This window comes from Nothobranchius furzeri, chromosome 11, assembly GCF_043380555.1.
Source record: "Nothobranchius furzeri strain GRZ-AD chromosome 11, NfurGRZ-RIMD1, whole genome shotgun sequence".
Taxonomy (NCBI): domain Eukaryota; kingdom Metazoa; phylum Chordata; class Actinopteri; order Cyprinodontiformes; family Nothobranchiidae; genus Nothobranchius; species Nothobranchius furzeri.
In genome coordinates, this window is record NC_091751.1 from 50199261 (window position 1) to 50215903 (window position 16643).

At 42.0% G+C, this 16643-nt stretch overlaps 1 protein-coding gene across 2 annotated transcripts in view; it reads right to left on the reverse strand.

The window, feature by feature from the left end:
- agap3 (ArfGAP with GTPase domain, ankyrin repeat and PH domain 3) overlaps positions 1–16643 on the reverse strand; it is a 153617-nt gene that overhangs the window by 62713 nt on the left and 74261 nt on the right. For both annotated transcript variants that reach the window (XM_015956717.3, XM_015956716.3), the window contains exons 3-8: positions 14745–14832; positions 10091–10176; positions 6188–6329; positions 5938–6072; positions 4383–4510; positions 4024–4179 (exon numbers count right to left, since the gene is read on the reverse strand). In XM_015956717.3, the coding sequence (XP_015812203.3) occupies positions 4024–4179; positions 4383–4510; positions 5938–6072; positions 6188–6329; positions 10091–10176; positions 14745–14832 (735 nt within the window). The remainder of the gene's footprint in view (positions 1–4023; positions 4180–4382; positions 4511–5937; positions 6073–6187; positions 6330–10090; positions 10177–14744; positions 14833–16643) is intronic.

Genomic DNA, 16643 nt, shown 5'->3' on the forward strand with positions numbered 1-16643 from the left:
TCATAACCTTCCCACCCCAACATAAATAAAGGGATGAAGGCACAGGCAGGGACAAACATGGGAGTCTCACTCAGAACATGAGGAATGTCCAGTCACCAATGAAGACGAGGTAGAATTTGACTTCAAGTAAACCAACTCTGACGTTAAATCTTTTTTCCAACATTTTATTTTTTATGATGACTTGTTTAGCCTCTATACAGACACCATACAAAGCAAGTCACAAATTCACTTCAAAATATTCAACAGATTGAGCCAAACATTGCAGTTCCCACAAAATATAGGATGGACAATAAAGGCATTATTTCATATATTCCTTATATGTATGTACCTTTTATAGAGTAGCATTGTAAATAAAATACAATACAAGATATACAGCAGTCTGTGTTTTTTTCCCCCTCTTTTCCCTTTTCCCTTCATGGTAGAAAAGCGATTATGCAAGAGTTCATAATCTCAGTACCAAACCTAAAAAATGAGAAAATGAAAACAAATAAATGAAATTAAAACTTAAGGTGCAAAATAAAGAAACAATATCACGTTTGACTACATTCATACAAGTCGGTGCAAACCCAGTTTCATTCATTTTTGCAACTTTCAATAAAATATCTCTTTGTACTGACCCCCAAAAACCTGACAGTCTGTGCTGATTTTTATGAAGGCCTTCATAAAACCTCCCCAACTTACTCTAAACTAAAATACCTCCATTTGATACATTTACACCACATTTTCCATTCAGTTCAATGCGCCCTGGAAAACATGAAAAGAAAAGAAAACAGACCAAAGAAAGCAAGAAACAAACACAAAGTTAACAACTTGGCACGTCTAGTCCTTGAGTCCTCGGTTATGGAAAAAAGGCAGTGTGATGTCATGTAAGGAAAAAAGGTCGTGTCCTTTGGGTGGTTGGATAACAGTTCCAAGAGTGACTTGACTGTACAGTGTTGTAGTTTTTGTTTTTTGTTTTGTATGGCATGTCTGAATGAGAGCACAAGGCGGAGCAGGCAAACGGGTGGATGTGGGGCGTTTCCAAGAGTCCCTAAAGTCTGTCTCGCTAGATTCGACAGTCTACTTTAAGTGCGTCCAATAAACTCGACTCTAGGCTGCGTTAGACGCAAAGTCCGATCGTTGCCATTCGCATTACCCTAAAATGTTGATAAAACACTTAGGGTAAAGCGGCAAAAAGCTGAAAGTCCTCAACCAATAACCTCCTCTCTATCAGGACTGGCAAAGCAGATGAACTCTGTATTTTTAATCATCATGCTCTTCTAATTCGGAAGGAGTTGGAAAGCCCTTTTTGTTGAAGAAAGGTTGGAAACAGAAGCACAAATCTGCAAATATTAAAAAACAGTGTCAAATGGTTATTATTTTTTGTTGTATTTGTTTATGGAGATCCAGAAACAAAATAAGAAAGCTAACATGGAATAGGAAACACCGAATGGCAAACACTAATAAAAGAGCATGGGTTAATAAAGTGGGATGGAGTTAAGTATAAAAAATGTCGTGTTATTTATTTAAAATCCCTAAAGGTGTGCTTTTCAACAAAAAAGAGGGGACAGACAGTCTGAAGAGCACACGAGACAGAATTGGTTTAGCTTTCTAGCTTTCGACCATGGAAGCACTAGGAAAGAATAATGCGTGCTGCACTGACACCTAGTGGCCAAGAGCAGTAATGACTGGTTGGTGTAACAAGTGTGAAGGCGAGGAGAAGACAATGTGAGGAGAATCTTCTGACGTGATGGTTGGAGTATTATTTACTTACTTCAAACAGCCAAACACGTATTTGTTACAAAGATGGGAGGGGGGCTTTTCTGGAGCTGATTCAAATGAGACCAAATATAAAAACTGAAGTCTTGCACTCTGACATTGTTAACATGTTTTTGTTTTGTTTTAGGAGTCCCAGTACCAACGCCACAACTGTGACTGAACTGGACTGGTCCATTAGACAATCTGAGCGTATCTACCAATGACATTAAGGCATATTTTCTGTCTTTATTACTTTTTTCCTCCAAAATTAACATAAAGTCAACATTCTCACTGACTTGCAGGACTGGTAGAGAACTTGTAACGTAGAGATCGATTTCTTTTTGGGATGGAAAAAGCTAGAAAAGGGACACCCTCGACACTTGTGCTGATGGAAAATTTTTCTCTCTTTGTTTATTTTGTGAAATGGCAAAAGGTCATTTTTTAAAATTATTTCCACAGCAAGTCTTCATCTCCTGAGCCCATCGCACTCTTCAAGTGTCACTGAAGAAATGTTGACATCTCCCAGTTAACCTTCCGTCCTCCTCCTCCTCCGCCTTCACCCTCCCTCCTTCCCACCCTGGGCTCGCCGCTCCTCAGAAGGTCATGAGCTGAAACTCCCGCTCGGCTTGCCACTCCGGCACCCACACCGGGTAGGTGGCGTGCTTCGGGATCTCCATGACGCGGATGGGGAGAGGCTCATTTCTCTGGTGGACATGGTTAGTCACTACCTAGCAGGGGGGGAAGGGAGACAACAAGGGGAGCTAGCACCAGCCTGTACTGCTCGGAGGCCACAAAACCTGCGGCTTCCACAGCAGCCGGAGTCAAAGGATCAAGGCAGAAGAAAAAATAGAAGAAGGGGAGGGAAACAGATAGGAGACTCAGAGAAAGCATTAGCTATAGAAGGAAAGCAGAGAGTGAGACAGAAGCAAGACAGACAGGTGGAGAGGGGGAGGATTTCAAAGATGGGTAAAGTGTGTCTAACGGAAGATAGGAGAAGGTAAATCTCACATAGCCAGATCTTTATTCTCATCGTTTTTGGACAAGAGACCAGCTTGCTCGTTTTTGCATTTACTCCAAAAATCCTGATAAAAACTGAGCTTCCTTAAACCTGGGTGGCTTTAATCTGATCAAATCCCATTCACACTTTAGAGTTTGTTTCATAAAAAAATAATTAAAACAATGAATGGGAATTACAAATACAAAATAAATAAATAAATAAATAAATAAAAGCTACTGTTGATTTGGGAAATTTTCATAGCTGGATGTTCATCTTTTTATCACGATTTGAAATGAAAGCTGATATTTTTGTATGTGTTTCTCAAAATAGAACAAAAAATAAATGTATGTACCGATGTTCTTGAGCTTCTGAGATGCTGATATGGCTTTGCAAGACTTGGGAGCAAAAGAAGAAGTCTAGCAAAAAGGTAGAGTTGTGAAAAGGAAAGGTAGAAGAAGAGGGCAGAAGCTACAAGTAAAAGACAAGCTTAGAAAATTAGAGTGGTTAGTGCACACATATGCTACTGGTCAGAGCAAAGAGCAAATATGACAGGACATGGGGTAAAGAGCACGCACACGGGGGTCAGAACTGGTGTCGTAGCTAGTCTGGGTGATCAACAATCACACGAGCCAGAGTTAAAAGTACAGGGTGGGCGGGGCTATCTGGATCGAGCAGGACGATCAGCGGACATTAGAGCTGTTCTGTCAGGAGATGGGCGGTTGGAGGACGCAGATATGCTTTACTAGCAGCATGTAAACAGGCCATTAAGCTGGTTTGGGTTTTTAGTTCAGCTCGGTGGGTCAGGAGAAGTTGTTGCTGCCATCTCTCCACAACAAGGAAGTCACTGAAAAGAAAGGATCTAGCAAAAATAAGAGGGGTGGGGGGGTGGGAGGTCAAAAACTTAGAGAGCGCAGAGGGCCTAGTTTGTAATGGGTGAGATGAAAAACTCAAGCCACTCACTACATCCAATTAGAAAAGTATAAAGGACAAGGAAAAGAACTGATGTTTAATTCCACAGTGTTTATCTCTGGTATTTGCTTCAAGGATGTTTTTTTTTTGAGTATTTTTGGGAATCTAAAATGAGATCTACAAGCCTCACTCTGCTTAGCTTGATGTGCAGTGTGAACAAGTTGCTGTCTTTGCCTGACTCGAAGGCAGGAGAGGTGGCTTTGATGCACTTTTTGAGCTACCTGTCTCCCTCTGGTGGAAAAAGAAACGTGAGCCTGGCCACATTCCTCCTCCTAGTAGTGTGAGTGGGTGTTGCTTTGCATCAGCTGTCGCATACTTACTGTGAAAATGTTGGAACGGCGCTTGGACTGCTTGCGGATGGGCGTGGGCGTGTTGGAGGCAGCGATGGTCTCAATGCGCATCTCCCGCTGACTTATGCTGGGGGTGGAGGGGACGGAGGAGGAGTAGTCGCTGAATGCTCCCCCGCCATTGGCTGCCTGGGGAATGAGAGGGATTAAGAGGAACCGACAGAATCAGGAGAGGAGGGAGGGGAAGACAAGGATTGTAAAAGAAGAAGATGGGAGTTTAAAAAAAAAAGGTCAGTTCAGGTTGCTGCAATGTGCGCAGAATTTTCCAAACCTCGTCAGTTTTATTTGATTTTTTTAAATTAATACAAAATGTAGGAAGAACGGGATCTTACCTGGTTAATGTGAACAGAGGGGATGGATGCAGCCGGCACTGATGAGTGGCTGGGAGAATTAGGGAGGGATTTACATGGACCAATAGAGAGCTGCTGCTTTTTCCTCATGGCCACAACCTTCTGGGCAACTGGAGGAAAAACACAGTAACAGACTGTGACGGGTGATGGACGAAACATACGACCAGCATGTGTTTCTGTACACCATCAGCACAAATACTCTGCTTAGACACCAAGTTGTCATTCTAATACAATTTAGTTTATTTTACAGCTGAACATTTATCAGCTCTCCACGAGCTCAGAAAAACGGGTTTGTCGAACAGAAGTTCCACACCTAACTAGCATTTCTGGGTGATTGCAGCAGATGCGTCTGAGAAAAATGTCAGAAACGCTCACGTCAGCGAAGCAGAAATCTAGCCTCAGAGATGATCTAACTAGGAAGCATATCACGTTTGACAGTGAATGTGCCAACTTTATTTTTGCGTTGGAATTTTGTTACTTTCCTTGTGCTAAAATTATCCTCATTTACTGGGATGATGACGGTTTGATCAAATAGTAGAAAAATACAAAATAATTGATAGAGTTAATTAGCAAGTCGTTTAGCTCACTGACTTGATTTGTTAACTTTCCCCGTTCACCGATCCATAGCTCTGGAGAAAGGTGCCCAGTGCTTCTAGCATGGCTCATAAGTCTGATAGCCCCAGCTACTCGGTGCCTTCATCTATCGTTCCTTTATGGATACACATGACTCTTGTCCAGTGTTCTCAGCTTTGCTACCAAATCTGAGACGTGTGCATTACAGCCAGCTGTGTAGGTCGACTCAGGAAGGACGAGTGGCATTCCTGTAAGAAAGCACTTGGAGGAGTTCAGGGGCCCGCTTGAAACATCTGTGGAGCTGGAATCCAAGGACCTTGAGGGCTATAATGGGATGAGCAAACCCTTCGAGTAGAGAAAGCTCTCATCAGGTTTTGACTTAGCAAAACACAGAATGCTAATCCTTCTTATTAAAGCAACCGTGTGTTTTTCTTTCCAGCTCTAAAATCACACCGAACCACCTTGAGTCATTTGTTTTCCGGTCAGGTAAAAAGGATTGTAGTCCCTGTGTGTATCTTTTTCCAGCAGAGGCAACAATAAAAATGGACCTGTGTGTCTCAGATCATCTAAATGAGTCTTGTAGCCACGAGAATGCCTTGATTTGCTTTGCAGTATGTGAAACATTCCCTTATTTAATTCACAGCACACTCATCTGGGTGGAGTGGGGAGGAGAGGGGGAGAGGCTCATGGCTGCGTGACGTGAATTAGCTCAGAGGGAAGAAGAGGGATGATGTGAAGCTGCATCGACAGCTGGGACCAAAACGCACGGCTGCCTGCTGCAGCACGGCGAATGCAGAGCGTGAAGGCAACAGTTACGCACGGCGACGTCTCCAGACACACAGCATTCTTTAATCGTTTCAAATTGGGCTTCAGAAAGCAATTAACGCAAGGAGGAAGCACGGCGTGGCTGAAAAATGCAAAAACGCAGTCATTACAACAAAGAGTGAACAGCACTCCCTCTCACCATCCTGGAAGACTCTCTCCACGTTCAGGCCGTAGGTGGAGCAGGTCTCGTAGTACGTGCAGCGCTTCAGGTCGTTTGACAACTTTCTAGCTCGAGCGTCATCGATCACTCTGGGGTTGGCAGCACTGATTGCGTCTAACAGAAGAGAGCAGGAGAGAGGACATTCATCAAATCAGAGCGATGGACGGAGCAGAAACACGAACAGCTTCACTAATGTAGGAAGCTCTTAGAGCAGGTGTGTGTCAGACACCTTGTGTTCCAACGAGGACCATGGGCACCTCAGCTGTGTTTCTGTAGCTGGATAGGCGCAGGAAGTAATTGTAGACCGTCTGAAAGCTGATCTCATCCTCCAGGCTGAAGACGAAAACCACAGCATCCACCCAGGCGGCGAACTGAGGACGAAGCAGGGAGGACAGAAAAAACAAATTATGTCAAGTTATGTTCCAACATAACTGCAAACTCAGGCATCACGTGTAAAATTAGAAAATGACATTACAGAAACTTTTATTATGTATTTTTAGAAAATGTTGATTCATAGGAGAGCGTTTTTTAAAAGAGAAGGCAACGTTTCTTCCTACTGATGTACTTTATGAAGACAGACAGAAGGGGGCAGTGTTGCAGCAGCCATAATAAGGAATGAGCAACCAGCGTAATACCAGTTTACCTGATTCCTGCTTTTAACATAATTAAGCAGTTATAGAATTGTCTTTAATTATTTATATTCACAATATTTGAGAAATCTTTTCTTCAACACAAAACAAACCTATTCCAGCATTTACCTTGGGAAAAATCCAGAGTTTACAACACAATGGTAACTATGACAATCAAACATCAAACTATGTCCCCACATTGTGTCATTATTCGGCTTCCACAGTTTCCAGGATGCTCCGTTGGCCGCGGCGTGAATGGCAAATCAAGCCTTCGAGCCACAAGTCTGAGTGGGAACATAATGAAGGCCTTTAATTATGCCTCTAATTATACAGGCAGCTGACAACTGAGCCAAACTCATATCTATTCCCTGATCTCGGTGTGCGTAATGCAAGTGTAAATCAGAGCTTTGTCTGGAAAGGCATCAGTAGCTGTGAAAAGAGCCGAGAGATAAATATACCAGCAGCGACGCAGCTTGTGAATGAAACCACAAGTAGTTGCGCGTTCTCTCCAGGGTGGGGCTTTGAGGCTTCAGCGCTAACCAAACTGTTTAAATTACTCAATAATTCTTTGTATGTTCACTGTTTCACTTCTTTTACCAACTGTACAGTTTTATAACCCTCCATCTTCTTTCTTTATCTCAAACGTTGCCCATCCTCCAGCACCCTGAGCTGTTCCTCAGTCCCAAACCTGTCCAGCCTCACCGCTCCTGCAGCAAACGTTACCATCATTACTTCTACCGCTTCCTTTTTCGTCTGTCTCCAACCCATAACCACTCTCCTTCCTGACTCGTAAAACACATTGCTATGATTCTTGCAGGTAAGGCTCTGTCGCCAGTCATCCTCGCTGATCTGCATGCTGGAAATTCACACGCACTCATGACATTTATGCAAATTCAAGTCATGCAGCTTGTTAGAAATCTACTCCTTCTACCGTCTCCAGACAGTGCAACTAGTGTTGATCCTACATTTCTATCTAACTTAAAGCTAATGATAATAAATTAGAAAATACTGTCTGACGTGCTCATCTTTGTTTTTAAAGGGAAACCTAGCAGTTTTGGCTAGCGTCATTTTTAAAACAAAACAGAAACTCTCCTCTCTGTTTTTAACACCTTAATCCAACTGCTGAAACGTCTTCTCAGCAGTCATTAGTTTCTACAGGAGCGATTCATCACTAAATCAAACTAATCAGCTGTGTTCACGATCCAAAACATGCAGGACCTGCGGTGGTTCATAAACTCCCAATATTTACTCTTGTTTGACTCCTATTCTGGTCGGACGTTCTCTTTATTTTTATATTCATCAGATAAATGTTTTCTTTGTTTCTTATGAGGTTCCACCATGATAAGCACGTGTAAAAGGTGTAAAGTGGGACGTGGGACATGACCGATCCGGGGCGTGCAAATTGTACAGCAGCTGGGTGCCTAGCAGGGGTGTGTCCAGGGAGTGGCCTGGGGTAGCACATGCCACCCTTGGAATCTGATTGGCCACCCCAGGTGCCAACACACTAATTTACCTTTAAATAGGCTTTTCATTGTCCACAAAAAGGCTTGGGGCTAAAACAAGAAAAGCATAACCATTAGTGCCACCCATGCACAAAGTTGTGCCTCACCTGGGCCACCCCATTTTAAAAGATCTGGACACGCCGCTGGTGCCTAGATCACACGACATCTGCCACAAACGTCATGTTGCAGGACACGAGCCGTGGGATACACCCGCCGTCCTCAGAGGTTAATTACCGAGGAGTTAGATGGCATCGGCAGCTCAGGCCCTGTGTTTTCGGTAACTCCGCCCACGCCACCCACTGCTACTGTTATTACACACGTTCCAATAGATGCTAACCAGGTATAGCTCGACTGTTCTGAGGTGTAAACATGGATCGCCGTAAAGTGTGAATTTGTGAGACTTCAGGGCAGCAGTCTGGAGAGGCTGCAGTTGCAAACGGGGTATCCTGCTCACACGGGGCAGAGGGACTCATTTTAGGGACACCGCAATAAGATGTAAATAAATAGAAGTGACATTCTGTCCCAGCAGACTGTTGAAGCTACCCACACAGGTAAGATTATGTTGTAAATAGTGAAATTAATAAGAAGTTAACCAATAATACAATAAACCATGAACTATGATGTTTATGACATCGGTCACACTGTTATCCCTGTTTACGGTCAGCTTTGCCTACACTAATATAACATTGTGCTGTGCATTAGTTACTGTTCATTGTGAAAAAGGTCTATTTTTGTTCATTTACCAACGAGCTGCAAACAGCAGCAGTGTGGGGGAGGGGTCAACACTAAACTCAGGCGCAGATTTAACCATGTATTCATACAAAAAATGGCTTTCAAGATCAAGCGGCAGATTGTTCTCCAGCATTGTGGTTTTATTTATTTATCTTTTTATTTGTTTTTTTAGAACCTGCACAGTGACAGAAAAAATGTAAAACTTTAATGATGAAAAGAGTAATGCATGAACCAGAACTGGAGTGGCGTTTCTGGGTAACACCCAACACCACAGCTCAAAAATAAGTTCAAAATAGAAACCCAGATGATAGATCTGAAGCAAAATCATGTCATTTTTCCTGTTTAAAACCAAATTCACTTGTTTTCTTCAACACATTTGCAGTGGTCTCTAGTATAAATGAGAAAAAATAAGCTCTGGCGCTCCAGTTTCAGGAACTAGAAGTTATCCAGAGCAGAAGTGAGCAGAAGACGGCAGGATTTAGTCTTATTTCCTGCCTCTGATTGGCTAACAGCAACAGGACTCTACCACTGACTGTTTGCTTTGCAACGTTGATGTTTTATCTCCACAAATAACTCAAGCCTGAAGTTCTCCCATGTTGTGAAGTTGCTAATGCTAATGGTTAGCTTCTCCTAGCCTGCTCTGCTCTCTCCTGTATGCTAAATCAACAACAACCTTCCTCATCACAATCCAGGGCCCATTAATGTTAATTTTCCGCGTGACATTGATCTGAGTGGCTTTTTTAATCCGAGCGTTTCACCGACTATCTTTTATCGGCGGCTAATACAGGACACAGGGGTAGAAGACACTGGTCACATTTAGCCTGCATGTGAAATTCGGAGTGACCGATCATATTTCAAAAATTACATGTAAAAAATGGTTTCTCAGTGAACATCTTGACTTTGAATAAAAATTTGTAAATTTGTTCCACAAATAAATATAAACTGACAAAATCTTGTCCTTTTGACCACAGGCTAATTATTTTTCTTGTGGTAACTTGATTGTGTGTGTGTGTGTGTGTGTGTGTGTGTGTGTGTGTGTGTGTGTGTGTGTGTGTGTGTGTGTGTGTGTGTGTGTGTGTGTGTGTGTGTGCGCCTTGTATCTGGTGGAACAACCCCGGGGTGCCGTCACACTTCTCCCGGCAGTCCTGCGGGGAATTCATGATCTGTCTCAAACAGTTTGTGTCTGCGTGACAGCTTGCAGACAGTTTCTGCTCCACAAGTGTTGCTGCTTCAGAGGAAAGGGGTGTTTTGAAGAATCTGCCCTCCTACCTGCAATTCTGGAGGGCCTCCTTCATCTCTGATGAGCAGCAGATAGCTCTGTCCATCCACCACAATTTCCTTCTTGAAACGTCCACCTGAAGAAGAAATATTACAGGTGAGATGATATTGGAAATGGACTGTTTGGGTGTAATGGCCACATACGAGGGAGTTTCAGTACAACAAAAAGAAGACTGCAAATATGTTTTACACTCGGTAACAAAAAGAAAAAGACATACCGTAAATAAAACAAAATTCTGTATCCAAACACAGCTTGGCATGGCTCGTGAAGGTTTGAGAAAATGCATGAGTTTAGAAATGCTTTCTCAATTTAGACGTCCTGAATGTGATGTGTGGATCATACGCAGACGGGAAACCGAGTCCCTCTGGAGCCAATTATGGGTGGGAGAAATTGCCATTAAGCATGTCTAATGCACAGCTGCTGAAGGAGCCACTATTGCTGCTCTGCTACAAGTCACGAGAAGGCCAAGCCTTCACAAACATCAGAATGTTTCTTCAGCCTCTCAATCTTACTGAAACAGAGACAATAACTCTGATGACAACATAGCTTACAGTCCCGTCACGACACGAGTAAAACTACCTTAACAAAGAAAACTCAAAGGGTGCAAAAAGGTCCACAGTTTTGCAGGGAGGCACTAACATTCGTCTCTCATTCAGCCTCAAGTCTGTCTCCCCTTTTCATTTCTCTCCTGATGTAAACGCATCTGTTTTGCTGCCAGCAAAGCCGTCTGCAGATAAGGAAGAGGCCATCGGGAGAACCGTGCAGTAAATTAGATTTTGCATATCATTTGAATGGTTTGTCGATCCTGTGGAGATTAAAAAGATTCAAATGAGAAAGTTGCAAGGATAGAGATGTCCCGTGGAGCAAAAAACGTCGCCTTTATGAATACAAAAACATGCTGAAGGCTATTTGACAGAATTGAATAATGCAAACATTGAAAAGGATCTTGTGTCGCTTGTGAAAAACGTCCAAATAAGATTCCAGCGGTGGCAAACGTGCATCTTCTGCTAAACAGATCCTTCTGGTTTACCAGCATATCTCACCACAGAGGAGAAGGGCCACGCAGAAGTAGGGAGCAATATTTTTCTCTAAATGGAGGACAGTATTTCCTGTGTCAGCAAGCAATAAAGAACCACTTGAGCCATAATTCTAGCCTGTTAAGTCCACTTTAGACTGCCGGGCAAATAAAAGGATTCTCCCACATTCTTGCAATGGCCCCAGAGCCTCGTTCGGATGCTTGTTTTGTTATAAAACACAAAGATTGATGAAACGCCACCAAGAGTTTTGTCTTCAAAGCAGCTCAAATGAATGTTTGATTCTTGTTATAAAAAACAAGAATCTCAGAGCAGAAAAGTACAGATTTATCACGGGAAATCAGCAACATGCACGTGCCAGACTAGATTATAGGGAAGGCTTTCCCGTAACGCATACAGCTCTGTTAAAAACAGGGACGGATTAAAGGTAACGCATTTTTATTACACATTAAACCAGAACATGTTTATTTAGAGCTGGGAGAATAAAATGCATCCAAGGAGAAAGCCAGTGATGTGAACACGTGAGACACCCTTTGAAGCAAAATGGAAACTAAATCTTAAATTAAATCATGTTCAAGCTTAACAACCTGAAAACTAACTAATAAACTGTCGAGTAACACTGTTGCACCTGAAACAGCAAGTTACGCGAGCTTAACATGCTGTGAGCATACATCGCTTTGCACGGGGGCTTAGACCTTGACTCAGAGCCACAATCCGGCGGCGCTCCATCCGGTGTTGCCATAGAAACACACCCCGGTACCGGTTTTATTATTTATTTATTTTCATGGCAAAAGCCCAGGAACAAAACAGTGAGAGAAAAAAGAAACAGCAACAGCTGAACCTTCCTCAGCCGGGTGATGCTGCTACAAGGTAAACACCGGAACTGGAGAAAATCCAGCGTGGAAGCACACATGAAACGAAGAGAAGCAGCTCTAACGGCACAGGTATGCTGTCTCACAGCAACTCGCAGCGGCGAGAGAGAACACACACACACACACACACACACACACACACACACACACACACACACACACACACACACACACACACACACACACACGCACACACACAGAACAGGAACTGACTTTTTTTTCCTGATTACAGCAACACCCTTCTCTGTTTCTTTCCTTTTTTTCCTGCGTTTCCACCATTGATTTCTCAAGGACTAATTAAGCTATGAGGATTTTTTTTCCTCCCTTGGTGAAGCGAAATGCCAGAAACTAATTATGCGCTTCATGTCTCATCCACACTATAATTACACTAAAAACGAAATGCGGCAAGCCCCTCGAAGATCATCAGTTAACTCTGGGTTTGCCAACATCTTTTGTGGGTCTTTGAAGGACGAACCTTCCGGGGCAAAAGGGGGCATTCTTGTTAACGTTTCTCCTCGGGTGCAAACAGACACCGCTAAATCTGGCTTCACGTCAGGACTGCAATGATGGCTTTCTCTTTAAAGAATTTTTATTTAAAGTAACTTCCAAATCAACTTGTTTTGCTGATCAACTGATGTGTCTAATAGTGCTGAAGACAAGTGTTGTTATTTTGGCATTTTAATGCATCTTCTTTAAAATAAAATAAAAAATTCTGCCTAAAACCATCAGTGCAGCGCCCTTTTTGGGTTAAAGTGTGCAATACATTTGAATTTTAATCAGCCATCGCTATTGGCTAAGCAGTGATATTTGGCATTAGCCGGAACATGTGACATGGCTGCACTACCGCTGTCGTAATTGTAATGAATTCTGACTTGACTTGATAAAATCTATAAAGACTTACGGCTTGACTCGAACTTCAACGCCAATGACTTGCGACTTGAATCGACTTGCATCTGTTGACTTGATGACTTGAGCATTTTTGATATTTTAGCACAAAAGTGGCTCGACAAGGACAAAAATCCTAAATCATTCTTTGTTCTGGGTTTGATCTTGTACGGCTAAATGCAGCAGCGCTTTGTTTAGAATCAGTTTCAGTTGCACTTTCTGCTGTTTGAGCAAATAAATGAAGCTTTAAGAAGCTTTATTTCTGGGATTTATTTATTATCATTTTCAAAATTAAACGTAAATATAAGTTAGACAGATGACTTGAGTATGACTTGAAAATTCAAAGATAAGGACTTGGACTTGACTTGGACTTCCACATCACTGACTTTGGACTCTACTTGGACTTGGTTGTCTTTGACTTGGACTTGACTCGAGACTTGAATGAAAAGACTTGTGACTTACTTGTGACTTGAAAAGCAGTGACTTGGTCACACCTGTTTATTGGTGTATTTGTCAGTGGTTTGAGTCTACAATGAGCTGCAACGCCGCCCTCACAGACCACCAGGCAACGCCTCCTTTTGGCTCATCTTACAAAATGTAGATGGAGTGGGACTCTGGTAGGGGGTGACTTGCTCTTTAACCTTTATGTCTTATTTCTAATGTAAGACATTGTTTACATGAAATGTCAAGCTTTGTTCTTTTGTCTGCAGATTTAGAGCAGCAGGATAAGATGCAGTTATTTATTTGTACATTGTTGTTAACTAATCAGCCGAATTTCTCACAAGAACCCAAATTTACACAAATATCCCGATGTGTTTGTCCTTCCCTAAAGAGTAATTTTATTGAACAATAATCAGAATATTTTGTAGAAAACCTGATTTTTTAAACTAGCAGAAAACAAAAATTGTCACTGTACTTTTTAGTTTGTCTGAAAACAGAAATAAAACTTGCCTTTGGTATCTAGTGTGACACATAAATGAAAGCCCAACTGTGTTCACTTATCAGTTCTCGACATCAGAGCCAGAAAAACCGGTTCCGATCATGACACTATCCAGAAATAGTGAAACTTCTCATTCGAACTGAAATATTCTGTTGGAGTCACATGTTTACAGTCGGATGAGCATCGGCAAGCTGCTAAAAATCGTATTTTCTTGAAGCACTTCCACAAGAATGTGAAGATCAGTTTCTAGATCGCCCTATCAGCTGATCATCAACTAAAGAACGTTTGAATATCAAAATGTGATTCTCCTCAATAAATAACCATTTGACCAAGTAAAATATTGACCACTTCTTGAAATCTGCATTTTTCTTCCATGTACTTTTAAATCTGAAATAAAAATAACAGTAACAATAAAGATTTTCAATCATTTAACAAATTTGTCTAAACTATCGTAGTAGAGGTCGACCGACATTGGTTTTTCTATTGCCGATACCGATGAATATCTACTGCTGATTTTTATGAGCCCATTTTTATGGCCAATATCTACACATGTTCTACTTTATTTTCATGCTAAACTGTCAAGAATAACATCAGTTGATGCACAAAATTTCTGAAGCTGAATCAGTTTTTGAACTCTAAATTTAACCAACTGTTAAACCTTTACTTTGTGCACTGCTCAGCGTTAAAGTCTGACATGTGAATAAAGTTAGAGTATTTATTATGCAGATGTTATTAGTGAACGTACAATTTAAATAAAATTTTGCAACAACGCCAGGCTGCTGGACGATGTGCCTGACTTTAAATCGGCTTCATTAAGGACAAATATCAGCTGATGTATAAAAACAATAGCTATCTGCCCGAAACATTGGCCAATCGATATATCGGTCTACCTCAACTTCAGAGGACTTCTTACCTTCAGGAGACTCCTCCTGCACATACGTGCCTGTCAAGTACCGATGCACCAAGGCAGATTTCCCACTGGACAGATTTCCCACAATGCCCTGCAAAGCCAAGGGCAAAACACTGGTTATTATCGCCATGTCAAAAAAGAACAAAACCTGTAAATGAAATGTAGCAAAAATGTGATTTTTTTCCTCTAAAAGGCAGCTGCTAATCCACATTTCATTTAAAAAATAAGGAAATGAGCCTGCGTTTCTCCATATTTGACCAGAAAACTCAAAACCTTCAAATAACGTTTGACTTGAGTTACTTTTGCAACCTTTTTATTTTGCATTGGCACAAACTAAAAAAAATAAATAAATCTTTGCCCGTGTGGAGTGTCTGTGTGATCCACGTTGTCACCTTCCAGCTTATATTTTTGAAACAACTTCACAAGCTTCAATCCTCAGAAACACATTATTTTTCTCATCTTGCACATCGCACCTCATCTGTCTGAAGTGCTACAGCCTCCCTAAGGACGCCGCCGCTCTGATCCTGAAATTGAAGCAGACATCATTCATGGATGCCGTGTTGTGTCCCCTCTTTCCCAGATTCTTCCTTTAATTTGCAGAAATCCAACATCAGGGCTGCTTTTAACGGGTTTTCAGGATTAGAGCAAGTCTGTATCAAAATAATGACTCATAACAGCTGCTGCTGCACATGACTCCACAAAATCAGCAGCTGAATGTATTTGGACATAAAATATTTCATATATTTACAGTATCAGGCCCAAAAATGAGATGCTGGGCTCTTAAACCAGACTGTTTTTTAGGAGATTGTGCACCCAGCTGGGTCATTCAGTTTCTCTCAGTAGGGACAATCTTCTCTCCCAGACCTATTTGCCTGCATAAAAAACCCAAATAAGACAGTAAATGGTGAGCCCTGATGCATAATATGAAGCATTAAAGTAGATTTTTATTCCCTTTTGGCTCAGAAACCAAAGTTATGTGGAGGGTAAACAAAAAAACAAAAAAAACAACCTTTGGTGTGTTTTAGGAACAAAGAGCAGAAACCGATAATTTATTAAAACCAGGAGAGGCTGAGCAATTATAGCCAGTCTAGTAAAACACAGCAGCTTGACTAGAGTCCTTCTACTTCAACTCCCCAACGTCAACGCCAGACCTCACTGAAACGCCTTCAGGGCGATGCTTGGTGCAGGGTGGGCTGATGATGCCTGCATGTCTGGAAAGAACAAAAGGATGCACCGTCTCCTCCTCCACCCACCGTCGCTCCTTCTTCTTCATCAGATCATTAGTGGGTGATAAAGCCAGGTATGGGTCTAATTATAGATGTTTGATGCACATGGGAAAATAAATACGACTTGAGGACCTTCCAAGACAGCGTATGTTTATCAGGAAGTACCAAAGAAGAATAAATACTGCAATCGGTTTGCAAACGTTATGAGAGAAAAAAAAAAAAAAAAAAAAAAAGGGCTTTGATTGCGCCTGAGAGCTAATGCTCCTGCCGTTTTACCAGCTCAGCTTTGAAACCCGCTGGTTACACAGGCCTTGTGAAAACAAAATGCATCCTCAGCGCTCCACCACTACAAACAGCGTTTGCTCTTCTTTGAGCTCGGTGCCGATGAAGAAAATGGTGGCAATAAAGTTGGGTTCACCAAAGTTCACCCGAGCTCAGAAGGAACCTTGTATCCAACAGATTAGAGGTTCTCATCAGGATAACGATCAGCCCAGTTAATCTGCAGGAAACGATTCCATCGCTGTTCTTTTTATTGAAATTGAAGTGATGGAAATTTTAAAACGATCCTTTTCGAGGCCGGTGACAAGCGTCTTGTCGCTGGACTCTTTAAAAGTTTTGAGTGAAATGATCTTTCTCTCTCCAGGTCCGGTTAACAAGCCCCAGTGTGGAAACTGCC